This window comes from Maniola hyperantus, chromosome 7, assembly GCF_902806685.2.
Source record: "Maniola hyperantus chromosome 7, iAphHyp1.2, whole genome shotgun sequence".
NCBI classification, from domain to species: Eukaryota; Metazoa; Arthropoda; class Insecta; order Lepidoptera; family Nymphalidae; genus Maniola; species Maniola hyperantus.
In genome coordinates, this window is record NC_048542.1 from 6,471,243 (window position 1) to 6,487,800 (window position 16,558).

At 38.3% G+C, this 16,558-nt stretch overlaps 2 protein-coding genes across 8 annotated transcripts in view; one reads left to right on the plus strand and one right to left on the minus strand.

Annotated features, from left to right (window-relative positions):
- Nucleotides 1–2,750: 2,750 nt before the first annotated feature.
- Nucleotides 2,751–11,444, minus strand: LOC117983602 (protein Cep89 homolog). Of its 4 annotated transcripts, none has more exons than XM_069499633.1 (13): nucleotides 10,994–11,444; nucleotides 10,515–10,731; nucleotides 9,752–9,924; nucleotides 9,159–9,396; nucleotides 8,394–8,526; nucleotides 7,598–7,743; nucleotides 7,160–7,264; nucleotides 6,644–6,937; nucleotides 6,194–6,353; nucleotides 5,778–5,945; nucleotides 5,140–5,290; nucleotides 4,387–4,574; nucleotides 2,751–3,473 (listed from the first exon to the last, which is right to left on the minus strand). In XM_069499633.1, the coding sequence occupies exons 1-13, from the start codon at nucleotides 11,024–11,026 to the stop codon at nucleotides 3,317–3,319; spliced, it is 2,163 nt and encodes a 720-aa protein (XP_069355734.1). In that variant the 5' UTR covers nucleotides 11,027–11,444; the 3' UTR covers nucleotides 2,751–3,316. The 4 variants fall into 4 exon arrangements, with proteins under 4 accessions (XP_069355734.1, XP_034826100.1, XP_069355736.1 ...); XM_034970209.2 differs by having other exon boundaries at nucleotides 9,752–9,927; XM_069499635.1 differs by lacking the exon at nucleotides 10,994–11,444 and having other exon boundaries at nucleotides 10,511–10,704.
- A 1,709-nt stretch (nucleotides 11,445–13,153) lies between these two features.
- Nucleotides 13,154–16,558, plus strand: part of shot (dystonin-like protein short stop) — a 263,692-nt gene continuing 260,287 nt past the window's right edge. For 3 of the 4 annotated variants that reach the window (XM_069499573.1, XM_069499572.1, XM_069499576.1), the window contains exon 1: nucleotides 13,154–13,640. In XM_069499573.1, coding sequence (XP_069355674.1) covers nucleotides 13,538–13,640 — 103 coding nt within the window. In that variant the 5' untranslated portion in view covers nucleotides 13,154–13,537. The remainder of the gene's footprint in view (nucleotides 13,641–16,558) is intronic. The other variant, XM_069499585.1, reaches the window with a different exon arrangement.

Here is a 16,558-nt window from a genome sequence, read left to right on the forward strand (position 1 = left end):
ATTCGGCGACAAGTTGCAGAAGTGCGAACTTATTAATTTCGGCCGTTAGCGTAGTAAAACAGGGAACCCTAAAGTTTCATCCAGTTCGTCGGTCAGCTGTCTGTTTGTCTGCGTGTCATAGCCATTTTAAAAACCCTGGCTAAGCATACGAACTATGCTAGAATGAAGATAAAATTAATATCAGTCTTTTTCTACTTATTCTTGATGCGCCGGTTAGAGCAGGATGTGAGATTATCTTGAATAAGTACAATAAAACTCGTGATACTTACCAAAGTGACTAAAGAAAATAACAAGACTTCAGGACGTCAACAACGCCTATAGGTACTACGTCAAGAAGTCTACACAAAAGCTCATTGTACTGAATACGTGACAGTTCGAGATGGCAATCGGGGTATGAGGCGGGTGGACGCCCCGCACACCTGCACGTCACCCGCGCTATCCCGCACCGGGTTAGCGCGGGGGCTGTAGGGATGTGCGGGGCGTCCCCACCCCAATTGTCATCTGTTCACGTCGAACGTTGAATTAATTTTTCCTGTAGGTATACCTAGGTACCTACCTATCTAGTGCGCGCAAAACAAATAGTCTAGTCTGAACACAAGGCGGATGACTGCGCATTGTACTTACAGAAACATATCTCAGCTGGGCTTGGGGGTTTAATTTGCGTAAAATGGTATGGGTAGGTATGGACCTACCTATTACAACTTGCTTTGCTACTTGTTTTGCGATCACTGTAGAAGGTATATCTGTACAAAGAATAAAGTAAGTACCTACTTACTTAAGTAAAAAAAAGTAGAAAAGTATCTAAGTATATTATCAACATTCAGCACCAAGGGCGATGAAAAATAGAGCGATCCGAATGTAGATATCAGGAAGCTAATACGGGGCAACCGACATCGTTCAGAGGAATAGGTACTGCATCATGCACGTTTATCGTAGGAATGACGGATGCTGAAGCCATAAGGCGGGAACTGCCAACCATAGGCTTAAAATGTTAGCGAAAAAATTATAAGTCTATGCTGCCAATCATGCACTTGACGCAGAAGCTTCAGCGACCACCTGCACAATGGTCAAGCTACAGCGCTGGCTGATAAGTGATTTGACAGAAGAACCCTATAAAAATAAAGAATGTACCTAACTGAAAATGCGTTGCAATCGGCATCTACCTTGCGGTTTGTCAACCAAATTCTTCTATCAGAAATTAGAAACATGAATTACCTAAACATACAGACGGATATAATATTTTGGTGATGAAAAAAGCTCAGTCAGTTCACTCTGTCAATAGTCAAACTGTTATTACAATAACAATTTGATATTGCCAATATTGTTACTATTATCTTAAAACATTTGTTTAAATCTTGGAAAATTTATATTAATTTTGCGTAGGTACAGTCGGCTTTTTTAAATTCAGTAACAAATCAGCAGATTCTTGCCTGATGGTGATTGGCGATGCAGTCTAAAATAGAAGTGAGAACCTGGACGATTACCTATGTTTATTAAGGGCTTCGGAGACGGTCAAGCGGCTTGATGGCAAGCACTAGGATTTTTGCTTGAGCCAAGCATATCGACCGTTTACAATGTTTGCTTGATGCTTGAGTCAATTATATACGTGCTTGACCGTGAATGATGCGATTTTATGTTTTTACGTTTGAACAGTGTTACGAGAAATGAGAAAAGTGCCTTTTGCTGGCTCGAGCTGCTTGACGAGCGCATCAAGCTGCTTGAACAAGCAAAAAAAAACTACGTGCTTGCCATCTAGCCGCTTGACCGTCTCGAAAGTCCTTTAAACCAATATCCCCAATATTAACCCCTACCTAATCTTTTTTTCGCGACATCATCGTACCAGAATGCCAAATAGTTTAGGGTACAGAATTGCTGGTAGAGCATAGTGATACCTTCAAAGACAAAAAGTCAATTTAGAAATCAAACATAAGCCATTGAGAAATCTACGTACATAATCACTAACAGACAAAATACAGTTTATAAAAGTAACAGTTTACATAAGCTGAAAATATTTTTCCTATTAGATAACGTAGGTACCCTTGACTCATTTAAAGGATACAAGTAAGTAATGGCCTTCGCCGAGGTTATGCGTTTATTTATTTAGCTGATAGGTGGGAAGGTTTAGCGGAAAAGAAAACAGCGTTAAACTTTTTTCAATATGTTAGTTATGAGTGTTTGTCTACCGTTTTAAATGAAATGGTGTAAACTGAAAACGCAAGTTGGAGTTACTAAAATTACGTACTATAATAGGTTACTTATAGGCATTTCTGTACCCTATACCAAGGTGCGTATTTGTTACGAATAGTCCGCGTCAGGTCGAGATGACAATCGGGGTATGAGGTGGGGGGAACACCTTGCACACCCGCACGTCACCCGCCTCGCCGCACTGGGTTGGCTCGGGGGCTGTGCGGGGAGTTCCCTTTCCGATACCTGTCGCGTACCTACTATAGATGTGTTACAGTCCAACCAAAATGCCAACACATCGCGTCTAGCGAGTTTTCAGGCCAATCTACATTCTAGAAGTGTCTTAATTCCACGTTGCATTCGCACTTTGAATTAATTCGTTCGCCATTAGACTCGCTGAAATACGAACGTGCAGTTATAATCGGACTGAAGTTAACGGAAGTTTAATTTCGTTAAGATTTTTAAATTGAAGCCATTTTGTTAACTTCGTTAATTAACGATACGGATAAACGGTTTTCTGCCCAGCTATGGTGAATTGTAATAAATGTAAACGCACAGACTAATAGACACATTTTTTATTATATTTAAATCTACAGTGATTGGGAACAAGATATAAATTCATAATATTATCATAACTATACCAGGTGTTTTGTTAATGGGGGAAATCTTAAACCAAAGAAGAAACCAGAGAACTGTCTTATAGACCTAGGTCACAAAATATCATTTGTTATGACGCTTTGGAGTCGACTAAATATGACTTAAAGGCGTCGTCCTAATTGGCAGGGATCGTACGATGAAACGATGTGTTCTCGTCGTGCGATAAAAATGGTCGTACGATGATACAACAGGGGTGTCCACTGCCCTTATAGATCGCGCGATACTCATCGTGCGATGCCGTCGCACGGCGTGCGACGAGAACGCATCGTGTCATCGTATGATCCTTGCCAGTTAGGACGACGCCTAACTCTTCCGTGGTTCAAGATCGTTTCCCGTACTGAGCAAAATATAATACAATATATTATTATGTATAAATAAAACACACTAAAAAGGAGAATGGTCAGTTGGGCCACTTTTCCTTCTTCCTCCATCTCATTTAAAACTAATTGGAATAACATTTGCGCATGATTACCTACTATTTCTTCTTTTTTTCTTTCTCCTGGTAATAACCGCCAGGCCCGGGAACTAGTTTTACGTTGGACTTCTCCTTCTTGTCCTGATTTTTTGGGGAAGACCCTTCGGATGAATCGGAGACGATGCCTTGAAGACGATGCGTGTTGGTTTGGCTTAATCTATGATTAAAAAACAAAATGAAAGAATGAATTTCTGATTGTGGTATACTGGTATCTACCTACCACAAAAATAGTTATTTCCATACAAAAACATTAATGTCGATTGTGGTTTAACTAATGACAATTTTAGGGTTCCGTACTTCAAAAGGAAAAAAACTAACCCTTATAGGATCACTTTGTTGTCGGTCTGTCTGTCTGTCTGTCGTGTCTGCCAGAAAGACGTATAGGATACTTCACGTTGACCTAGAATCAAGAAATTTTGCAGGTAAGTAGGTTTTATAGCATAAGTAAAGGAATAAATCCGAAAACCGTGAATTTGTGGTTGCATCACAAAAAAAATGTGTCCAAGAAAAAAATTGACACTAACCAGTAGTATTGCACATAAAAATGTTAAAATATCTAGTACGATGGTACGGAACCCTTCGTTCGCGAGTCTGACTCGCACTTGGCCGGTTTTTTTCGAATATTTCATGCAGTGCTTCTTCATGTTATATCATCATGACATATTATATCAAAGTCATGCCATATCATACTCATTTTTAGTACTGAAACTAATACTTGTCGCTTGCGGAATCTACATCTGAGGATGCTTCGGTGTCGGAGTGAAACGTATTGAACGTGTTTCAGAAGATTAGTGTGTGGTGGTTCGTATTGCTTGCTTTTCCTAAATATTTAGTAGTGGGAGGGGCGGGCGGTGGCTATCGCATGCTGCACGTTGTACCAGACGTTGTCTGTGTATGTGTTGACTTCCATAAAGTAATGCCTGCTTCTATCCAAAGAGTGCGATCGGCACAAAAATAAAAAAAAATCGGTCAAGTGGACGGATAGACAGCGGAGGCTTAGTAATAGGATCTTGTTTACATTCTTCGGGTACACATCCTAAAAATGATAATGATGGAACAATATTATTTACCTTACTTCCTCAACATCAGCCACCTTGTCAATAAGACTCCTGATGATGCCCTCCTTGTGCTCGAGCGCCAGGGAGGCGCGCTCCAGCTCGCGCCGGTACTCGGCCTGCGCGTGCGCCGCGCGCCGCTCCTGCTCCAGTATGCGGCGCTCCAGCTCCTCTAATGACGTATGCGCTCTGGACTTCACTACCTGTATTAACATATACCTAGGTAGGTACAATGGCGATCCACAGGCAAGACTGATCTCAGAGGGCGCCACAAGAGATCCGGCCAATGCAAGCTGTCATCTTCATAGTTATCTACACGCAGCGAACATGTTGCTAAAACGTCCGCAAATTGTTTCAATAGGAGCCCGTTAGAATTAATAAGATAAATTGATTTTGATGAAATTGAATTGATAGATTGCGGAAAGCTGCCTGGCGCGGTTGCGGTAGAATGATGATCACGATAGTTACGATCGCAATCACCTCTGATTGGCTTGACGCTCGCTCACTATTGGCTACAATGCATTGTTGCGACAAGAATGCCACAAATTAAGCCAATTGTAATAATGATTGATGCAGGTTTTCCGCAATAGACCAGCTGCATCAATGCATTATTACAATCTGGCTGAGTTTATGGTATTCTTGTTGCAACAATGCATTGTACTCAATAGATATGTTTGCAATCGTGACATTGTAGCTGTCATTCTACCGCAATCGAGCTGCAGAATGAAGACAGATCGGTGCAGTGACCAACAAAGGGTTTTTACGCACCTTAATCTCCGACTTGATTCTCTCCAGAGCGTCCAAAGCTTTGCGCAAAGGTTCGGTGTTTTGAATTTTCTTACTCCTTCGTGCGCGAGTCGCTCTGGCGGCGGCCGCGCGAGCTCTATGGCGGAAGACCACTGCTGCTTTACGGTATAACCTACATTGCAAATTAACTTTTAATAAACGGACGTATACCGAACCTTTTCAGGATTCCGTACCTCGAAAGGAAAGTAAGGGTTCCTCCTTATAGGATTACTTCGTTGTCTGTCCAAACCAAGTGATAATGAATTGCTAAAAACGCATATAACTTTGAAAAGTTAGAGGTTCATGTCCGGGTTTGAACCTCCAACCTCCCGATCAGAAGGTCGACGTTTTAACCAATAGGCTATCACTGCTCACTATTATAAATACATCAATCTTTAATGAAACTCTAAGAGGAAGTATGTTGTTATGTATAGTACGCGACAGGTTGAAATGGCAATCGGGGAGGGAACGCCCCGCACAAGGAGGACTTTCGTCGCGGACTTTAGGTACTATGATTTTTCGAATCACCCGCGCTAACACCGCCACCGGGTGCGCGGGTGTCTTGCGGATTGCCATCTCAACCTGTCGTAGACTTTAGGTATTATGATTTTTCTAATCACCTGACATTCTTGAGTGCGGCTCGTAATTCTTCTTTGGCAGCCTCATGTTCCTGACAGATTTTGTTATATTTTTCCTCAGTTTTATGCAAATCTTCTTCTAGTTTCCTGATTTGTTCGCCTTTTTTTTCTGACTCCATTCCGTATTGATGTTTCAGTTCTTCCAATAATCTGAAAAAAATATCTTTTTAGGGTTCCGTAACTCAAAAGGAAAAAAGGAACTTTTATTGGATCACTTTGTTGTCTGTCTGTCATGTAGGTATGTTAAGAAAACCTATAGTTATAACATGATTGTGGTTGGTTGGTGACCAAAATGGCTAACGCCCACTGAGTTTTTCGTCTCTGTCATTTGTATGGGATTACGGAACAGAGAGAGCGTTATACTAACTTCTTTCCGTGGATAGAGTATAGACATATACCGTTTACAATCATCCAGTCTCCTTTCATGCAGGTCCGCGGGTACAGTCTTGGCCCTCATCGCCTCGAGGTGCGCCATCTTGCCCGCAGACGCTTCTAGAGCGGTTTTCACTGAGAAGTATTCCCTATGGACCGTTTCATAGTCCCTCATCATTGCCGCCACTGAAAACATGGAGAATCTATCTATGTAATACAGTACGCGGCAGAAAATATTGTACATCGACCGATAGAAAGAGCGGTTTCGTAGAGCGTTGTCTCTGTCGTCGAGACCGACAAAACGTCACATAGGTATGAGCGACACAGACAATGCTCTATAAAGCCGAAATCTCAATCTAAAGGTCGATTTTCGTCTTAATATCAGCAGAGGCTTGTTGACAAATATCTTGTTTTTACGGTATACCTCGTCACTCACTTACTAAATACTAATCACTTTAAATTATAACTTAGCTTACTTTTTCCTTCATACAGTTCATAAACTTCCTTCAACTTAGACTCCGCTCTTTCTGCTCTTTCTAAGATCGTAGTTTTTTCAACATCACTTGTCTCTTTCTCGACTATGAGTTTCTTATAGCTCTGTTTCACTTGCACCAACTCCTGTTCTAATGCATTAACTTTTTCGACCAACGCCTTGTTTTCTGTGACGATTTCTTTTGATTTCTTATTCATATTTTCGAATTGTTTTTCGTAGTCTCGTATGAGGCTATCCTTTTCTTGTAGATTTTCTTGAAATGCATCAAATAAAGGCGCTGTAAAAAGTGGTTTTAGTTTAATTTCTAACGGCAATAGATTTTAGAGAGAAAATTCAGAACAAAGTCAAAAATGTAGAACATCAAAGTTTTACTTAACTAAGTTTATACGTTAATTTCTTTAAAAACTGTAGAAATAAAAACCTAGCACTCTAGGTTTTTATTTCTACAATATTTAAAGAATCACGTATACCTAAAGTGTAGTTTGGTAACAATTCTTACCCAAAGCTTGTGCACTCAATAGCCCTGATAAGTCTCCGACTCTTTCAAACCGAGATGTCCCTTCCTCAGAAGCGGGTTTAATATAAGTTTCTTCATTACCAGCTTCTGTTTGGAAAGTAGAAATATTGATTTTGAGTTACATTTATGACTTTTAAGTTACTTATTATTGGTTTTAGTATTGGTTGAGATTCTGATTGCAACAAAATTTTAGAGTTTTCACATCTTTTTCTTACTAATATAATAAGAAAATGATAGACCAACTTAATATAATTCAAAACTGTCAATCATATATTTAAATTTGTAGAGTAGCATTAAAACGTAGTCTTTAATATAAAATTCATTTTTCATCCTTTTTTAACAATAAGAAAAAGAAAAAGATACAGATACTCTAAATCTAGTGTAGAGAAAAACATCAGAATCGACACAAGATACATTTACCTTGTCTTTGCCCTAAGCTAGCTGTGATTAAGGAATCGAGTCCGTCATACTTTTCGGACGGTTTGAATACATCTTTCGCATCAGTGTTTAATGTATGAACATTGCTTCGTAAGCGTTCTTGATAGCGCGATAGTTGGACGTTCAGTCTGAAAATATAGATAGGTTGGGATTTACAAAATGCGGTTTACATGATACAAGTAAAAATACATTGGGATGCAATCCCTGGGGGAAGGAAATAGGTTACTTTTGATCCCGAAATATCAAAGAGTTCCCACGAGATTTCAAAAAAACCTAAATCCACGCGGACGAAGTCGAGGGCATCATCTAGTTGGGTTATTCCCGTTGAGTCACACCCCCGTGTGTAACACTTACTCAACGGGAATTTTTAAAAATAGATGTCCCGTTGAGTCACTCTGTTACTCAATGGGACAACTATTTTCGAAAATTCCCGTTGAGTCACACCTACATATTGCGTGTGTAACAAGTGTTAACTGAATGTGCAATTTTTCGGGATGTCATTTTCAGGGTTTTCGAGGATGCTGATTTTGATGATGACATTTATTTTCAAATCAAAGATGGCGGACAAGGACTTTTTACAAAAAATAGACATGAGTGTCGTTTCAGGGTAATCGAGAATGCTGAATTTTGATGATGACATTTATTTTCAAATCAAGATGCCGTCATCTTGGACAAGGACTTGGACTTGGACTTTTCAGGGTTATTTTCTATATAAACAGCGACTGTGTGGCAGATTATGTTTTCTTAAGGGTTCCATAATAAAAGAAATCAAACCAACCTATACAATACATCTTTCATAGCCTGCATGTCCTTTTGGAGTCGTGAATTTTGTTCTCTCGCCTGATTAAGCACGATTTGCCGACTGCTACAGTTCATACATACTTCTACTAAAGGAATTGCTGTTGACTGTTCTAGAAAAATAGATTTATTGTCTAAATAAATAGATCAACCAGGAAGCATTTTGGAAAATAATATCTGTTTAGTATAGAACCAGTGCAATTGCAGTTAACATTGAAATCATACAGTAGGTAGTTAACGACTTCAATGACGTAAGTGGGAGGTTTCAGGTTCAATTCCAGCAGGTCAAATTTGAATTTAGAATTTCTAATCTGCCTCTGTGTGAGGCTTCGGCTGTAGCTAGTTACCACCCTACCGGCAAAACTGTGCCGCCAAGCGTTTTAACATTCCGGCACGATGCCGCGTAGTAATATTTATATTAGGCCATCTAGGCACCAAAAAATCTATTAAATACTGATTTTTAAAAACGTTTGCTCGCTATATCTATTTAAAAAAAAAAGATGTAAAGGTTATCCTTTACACCTTTACATCTTTTTTTTTTAAATAGATATAGCGAGCAAACGAGTAGGCGGGTCACCTGATGTTAAGTGATTACCGCCGCCCATGAACATTTGCAGCACCAGAGGAACCGCCGATGCGTTGCCGGCCTTTTAGGAATTTGTTGGTCCGCCCCTTGAATAACCCCATATTGTAACCCCAGCTCAAACAGCCCTACCTAGGCACAATGTAGCTTTTATACTCATACCTTTATCTGGGACTTCATAGTGCTTTACTTTCTCCTCTAACTTCTTATATTTCTTCTCCCACTCTCCATTTCTGTCTTTTTCTTCTCTAATTACTTTTTTACACTCTTCCACATAGTTCGCTAATGTGGTATATTCGCCTTTAAGCCGATCGTTCTCATTGGCAAATAATCTGTTGTATTCTAACACAGTTTTAAGCTTTTCACGTAATTTAGTTATTTGAGATTCCTTTTCAGATATCTAGAAAAAGAAAAAATTGGCAGTCAATGGGGACTGCTGACAGAAGTGAAAACTTGAAGCTGGAATGGAATGACAGATTCCCACAGGATTTTTAAAAACCTAAATCCACGCAGATGTAGTCACGGGCATCCTCTAGTTTGAAAATAAAACCATTACTTAACATTAGTTTAGTTTTTACATCTACCAGCGCCCCGAGCATTATTAATGTCCATGCATGTCTGTGACGCGTTTTTCATGCGAAATCGTCCAATGCGCCTGAAGAAGTTTTCACTTCAAAGATAACAAAAAAAAATTACATACAAAAATTAAGAGTAACTTATACTATAATGATAGTTAGAACTCTATGAATACATACCATAATAACATTCTCCTCGCATCTATCCATGAGAGCAGTTACCAAGCTCTCATATTTCTTAGTAAGTTTACGTTTTTGCTCTCTAAGCAATGATCTTCCCTCTTTGCTGGCTCTTGGTGAAATCACTGCAATACCCTGAACGTTTCTCTTTCTTGGAGGTTTGATAGGTTTCCCTACTAAGATTAATAGAATTTATTATTCCATTTTGATTGTGTCTCTACTAGTCACAGGGTTGCACTTGGGTGCTATATGGGTTAGAGTGTGGTGGTCCTGACTACCACTAGTTTGCGCCAAAGGTAAGATAGCTAGAACTAGACACTTTGTGAATTTACATACATACTTAGGTACTTACTGTTTCAAAATGACAGATGAAGCAAGCATAATATGGTTGAGTTAGTCAATACTTTTCGAATTTGTGAGATTTGTGTACAGTATTTATGGGATAGACAGCTTAGGATATGAGCTGGCAAATCTTTGAAGTACTATAATAGATGTGCGCGTGATTTTTTTACACATACTAATATCATAAATGCAAGTGTGTCTGTCTATCTGTTATCTTTTCATGGCCCATCCATACAACACATTTTCACAAAATTTGGTACAAGGGTAGCTTGCATTCCAGACATGGATATAATATAGGCTACTTTTATTAGAGAAAATCATAAAAATCCTATGGTATATAGTCATTTAAATTCACATGGATGAAGTTGTAGGCAAATAAAGAAATAACAGGAAGAAGCATATAAAAGTAATTATTACCTACCAACATCTCTTGGATCCTCATACGTGGGATTAAATTCATTCTCATTTTGCTCTAACATTATAGACTCTGTTCTTTGCATCACAGTGTTGAGAATGTGTTGTCGTTTGGAATCCCTGTGCTCTGGAGAGTTTATATCAAAGAGTCGGTGACATGGGGTGAAGTTGCCAGTGAAAGTTAACTTATGTGTATGTTTCTTGTTGACTCCACTATATGTAGGCTGTAAATAACAGAAGTGATTTGTTTTAACATTAGCCACAAAGAATCTAAAATGCAGTGAAAAGAGCTTTATAGTAAAAAAGAACATTAGTCATGCTTATCATAACTAATATTCCCCTTTCAACTTTGCCTAAAAATTGGGACTACATTTCAAAAGCTTTCGTTACAAATCACAGGTAAGTACAAACAAACAAACCCAACAACTTTTGTAGGTATAAATATTTAAAAGAATTATAACATAAGGTTTTACTAAAAAAACTCACCGTAAACGAAGTTTTCCCTAAACTAGGAAACATAATCAGCTTCCATTACAAATTAAAAGAGTTGAAAACATTATTTCTACTTGTTTATTTTGTTTTATGTGGAAGTTTTTTGCTCTATGATATTATATAACCCCGCACATAGGAACTCGAACAAAGGAAACTCAAATATAGGTCATCAGTATTATTCAATAATAAAATTATTGATAAAACAATAAGAATTTGGGACACAAGGGCACTGCGACGAAGTGTTTCAGTATTTCACGATAAAATTAATTCTTCATAATGGACCTTTAAAAATCTGTATAGCCACTTTATTTATGTAGAATGGTTACAACAGTTTATATCTGTAGTTAATAAATTAATCACCGGACACCGACCAATAAAATATACCTGTTTTTAATTAGGATTTATAATAAACGTAGTGTGAACTGCGAGTTGACCTGTCTGTTCGAAAAATGTAAACAGTCATTATGTCATCAGTCACTGGCGTGCGTTGACAGTCGTCAGTTCATGTTGACATTGTGGTTACCATAGTTATTGGGGAGGCTAAGAAGTAAAAATACTTCTATTTTAGTAGAAATTTTACAAGTAAAACTAATGGCATAGTAGCCGGCAGGTAGTATTGTACATCGACAGAAAGAAAATTCAGCTTCGTAGAGCGTTGTCTCTCCTATGTGAAGTTTTACCACTCTCAACGACCTAGACAACGCTCTACGAAACCGCTATCTCTTTCTAAAGCTCAATCTAATTAATATTTAAAAGAAAAAGGTGACTCACTGACTGATCTATGATAGATCAGTCAGTGAGTCACCTTTTTCTTTCACCTTCCAGTAGTTTGAGCTGTGCGTTGATAGATCATCTATCAACGCACAGCTCAAACTACTGGAAGGATTGGGCTGAAATTTGGCTTGCAGATAGCTATTATGATGTTAACATCCACAAAGAAAGGATTTTTGGAAATTCAACCACTAAGGTGGTAAAATAGGTGTTTGAAATTTGTGTAGTCCACGCGGATGAAGTCGCGGGTATAAGCTAGTGTACAATATTTTCTGCCGGTTACTGTATTTTGGTTGCTGCGTCGTACGCATCGAATTGAAAATCTATTTTTTCATTCGGTTAACAAAATCTAGGCAATCATTGTGTTGACACCTTTACTACTGTACAAATCATAAACCTACTCACATTGCGGGCTAAACCACCATGGGTGCGCTAGTGGCTGAGCTAATGCTGCTATATAACCCCACTTCTGGCGCCGCTTCATCTTCCACACGCCGCATGGACACGAGGTATTATAATATTTATTATACCCTTGTGCTAATATTTGCCGCAAGTCTTCTCCGAGATTCACACAGGATGGCCACTTCTCACTTTACTTGACTTCTTCATATTTTACTGACTAGACTCCCTAAGCCCTCTGAATTCCCTAAACTGAACCGGACTGGACGGGACTGACCAGTCTAGTCCAGCCCTGTCAAATTACTTTCACTGAAAATTGCTTATATCTGTATGCATTATCCATACTAATATTATAAATGCGAAAGTGTGTCTGTCTGTCTGTAAGATTTTCGCGGCCCAACAGTTTAACCGAACCGAAAACCGTGAATTTGTGGTTACATCAAAAGAAAAAAATTTAAAATGTGTTAATGAACAAATATTGTTATTTTCAACTTTCAAAGTAAGATTACGAAGTGAGGTATCATACGAAACGGCTTTACGTGTAGGCACATTTTAAAATATATTTTGATTAATTTTTAGGCATAATAATTTTTGATTTATCGTGCAAAGCGTCGATAAAATACGATTGTCGTACGGAACCCTTAGAGCGCGAGTCTGACTCAAACATGGCCGGTTTTTTTATTATTATTGGTAGGTTCTATAAAAGACACTCTGGTAATACTACCACCTGTATGATTTCCGCAACGTAATGCAATAGATTTTCTAGAGATGGCAGTACTTGCGAGAGAAAAAATAAATAACCGCATGAAATATGAAAGTATTCTGAATGCTTAGGCGACCATTTGTAGCTTACGGCTTTCTTATTTTTTCGCATAATATATAACGTGAGCGTGCGCGGAAACAGCTGAGCGATGGTGGCGACATTTCAGTGACTTGGTATCATTGAGAATCAAATTAAACAGTCGTATTTGTGAGTCGTAGGATCATGTCTGTCCGCCGGGTCGGTGTATGACGTTCGGTATTCAGAATAACCTAAAAACACTTAATTGTTCCGTCCTTCTGGATTTGGATGATTTTATTAGTTAGTTTTACACAATAATTTACTTGTTTGTGAAAAAGTGATAAAAGTGAACATTCAGAGTCTACAAATTCGAGATACGCTACGCCGTATCTATACTGAATTTTGTACAGCGTTTATCGATTTTCATTTTACAATGAGCGTAACGTTTTGTTTACTTTTTATTCGTGTGTAACGTTGTCTCTCAAGTTTTTATAATGTGCGTAATTCAACCCTAGTTTTGTGCCGTGGGATTCATTCAATTATGTGCGAGAGTTCGGGCGAAGTTGCGTGTTTTGGATGACAAAAACATGGAATTCGAGAACGATTTCAGCTTGAAAGAATGGGCGAAGGACAAGCCTTTGTCCATTCTACAGCTGGACCCGGCAGATCGAGCAGTTTTAAGAATAGCAGGTTAGTGAGATGTCCAATAAACAGAAACCGACATTGGGTAGGTACTAGGTACCTATATCAACACAATCTGTACGGAAGTCCTAGATTCCGAATTCCGCGTACCTACTTAATCAATCAGTAATCATTGCAGTGCCTCTGCCTAGGTACATTGTCAGTTATTATTAGGTAGTATGAAGACCATGATAGGTACTGACAACAGTTTTTCTTGTAATAGCCTATAGGTAGGTAAAACTGAAAAATCATAAAACTCTGTGCCTGGATTAGGTATGATCTTTTGTAGATAGGCAGCATCGATGGTAGGTAGGTTTTGTATTTAGCGTGATTAATAATAATTATATTCACTTGCGTCCCCGCGAAGTTTTCGCTTTCTATTGATAATAAGTGCTGATAATGGAGCAGGTACCTACCTTACTAGGTATAGGTAGGACATTGCTAGTTACTTGTAGGTAAGTACTTTTATTTAAGAACCTACTTAGTAAGTAGGTACTTAAATAAACTGTTTACTTAAATAACTTTCAAACACATTTTAAAAAAAAGATATTGTACTTACCTATAGTACCTACGCGACAGGTCGAGATAGCAATCGGGGTGTGGAGTGTGGACGCCTCGCACACCCGCACAGCCCTCGCGCTAACCCGGTGCGGGATAGTGCGGGTATGCGTGGCGTCCACCCCGCCTATTATCTCGATAGTCATCTCTACCTGTCGCGAACTAGTGGCTATACCTAACTATTTACGTAGTGACCATATTATTCTTTTATTAATTTCGTAAGTACCTACCTATCAGGTACTTAGGTACCTACCTAGTCCTAGTACCTGCTAAACTGTAAATCATTACCCGCGGAATAGGCTACTTGACAATTTTTTAAGTTGGTCTTAAATGGTTAATATTTGTCCTATTATATCAAAAAAATTAACACTATATTTTTTTGCGCCCTAAAAACCGTAAAACTTTAATTTAAAAAAATATTTTTCTTAGACAGGTGAAAACACTGTCGGCGATGTTTGGAAAACACTGTCGGCCATGTTTGGCCGATAGATTATCTGTGCTCTGACGTCATGCATTTGTAAACAACAGTGTAACCCTGTGGTTATACTGTTGTTTACAAATGCATGACGTCAGAGCACAGATAATCTATCGGCCAAACATGGCCGACAGTGTTTTCACCTGTCTAAGAAAAATATTTTTTTAAATTAAAGTTTTACGGTTTTTAGGGCGCAAAAAAATATAGTGTTAATTTTTTTGATATAATAGGACAAATATTAACCATTTAAGACCAACTTAAAAAAATTGTCAAGTAGCCTATTGTTGCACAATTTTGGTAATTACTAATTAGGTAGGTAGGTGTAAGTAGGTACGTACTATTAGAATGAAAACCATTTTGATATACTTTAGAAGGCTTTTATTCACTGTTCACATAGTAATTCTTAGTTATAAGAGCACAAGACCAAACTCCTATTTCTACGCGCCATTTTAGTGACGTTTCGCATAGATTCGCTACTCCGCAGACCAAACACCTAGTTTTGCCGTCTAACAGTACCTACCTACTACGTAATTTTATTTGGCTAGTTAGGTAAGATATCTCGTTACGGATGAGTACCTAGGTACCTACTTACCTATACCGGCAGACAATATTTTGAAGCGTAAAAAATATCTTATTTCTAAATTAAACAGTCTTTAAGTCATGACGAATATTAATTTTGCCTACGTTGCTGTTTTTACAGTAATTTACTTACAATAAGTCTTGTAGGTATGTTGATGATGAATAGATAGCCGGGTAGCCTACGGGTAGCCTACACGTGAGTATCTACTATAAAGTATGAACGATAATACCTATATATACCTACCTATGTTACTTACCTGTCCATAAGTTCCATAGGTCGGTATAAATCCAGGACAAAAATCTTTAATAACCATCGATTTTTAATAATTAAATATCTCAGTAATTAATAATTATCAACTTCAACAGGCAAGAATTATTTTTGTCAATATTCATTTCATTGAGAACTCCTTGTAAAACGTACCCTGTACTTTTGGTAAGTAGGTGAGATGGTAGGTAAGAACGCGCGCCACCGTAAGCAATTTCACCCTCACCACCTGGGCGTCTGCTGCACTTAGACCGTCCGTTGTGCCAGATTCTTCCCACGCACATGCAAACTGTGGAATCAACTTCCATCGGCGGTGTTCCCACTAGATTACAAATGGGGTTATTCAAGGGGCGGACCAACAAATTCCTGAAAGGCCAGCAACGGATCGGCAGTTCCTCTGGTGCTGTAAATGTTCATGGGCGGCGGTCATCATCAGGTGACCCGCCTGCTCTATTTATGATCAGGAGGTGGATCGCCCAATAAACTCAATCTTCGTAAATACATAAATATAATTTATTATATTAACAGAAAGACATTACTTTTTCCAAGGATAACGACAACTCATAAGTGACAGACTTAGGTACAAATATAGAACGCTATTTTATTCTTTCTTCACTTTAGATGTAATGAGTTTACATACGAGTATATCACGTTCTAATACGCGCCCTTAAACCATTACATCGCAAACAACATAGTGTGCCCGTAACTTATTACAGTGTAATATAAACACGCCCTTACATCGCGCCCTTAACCTATTACATTGTAATATAAACACGCCTTTACAATTTTCTATCAATCAATAAGATTAAATAAAACTCTCGAAAATATTTGATTATAAAAATAAAATAACTATAAACTAGTTCTACGACAAACACAATATTCCTGTTAGGTACAATATTATGCCGGTACAATATTATGCCCTATGCCCCCTTAATCAAATATCTTCTTCTTCAGACATAATTCTGATAAAACATGTTTCATTTTAGGACCATGTAAACTTTTTGTTAAAATATCTGCAATGGCATTACATATACAATTATTAACATCTGG

Excerpts from the sequence above, each read along its gene's own strand:
- LOC117983602 (XM_034970209.2), bottom strand. The coding sequence starts at position 11,026 with ATGTTTCCTAGTTTAGGGAAAACTTCGTTTACG. Across the intron at positions 9,928-10,514 it reads TGAGGATCCAAGAGATGTTG|TAGGGAAACCTATCAAACCT; the intron begins GTAGGTAATAAT and ends TATTAATCTTAG. Across the intron at positions 6,938-7,159 it reads ATTGAGTGCACAAGCTTTGG|CGCCTTTATTTGATGCATTT; the intron begins GTAAGAATTGTT and ends CACTTTTTACAG.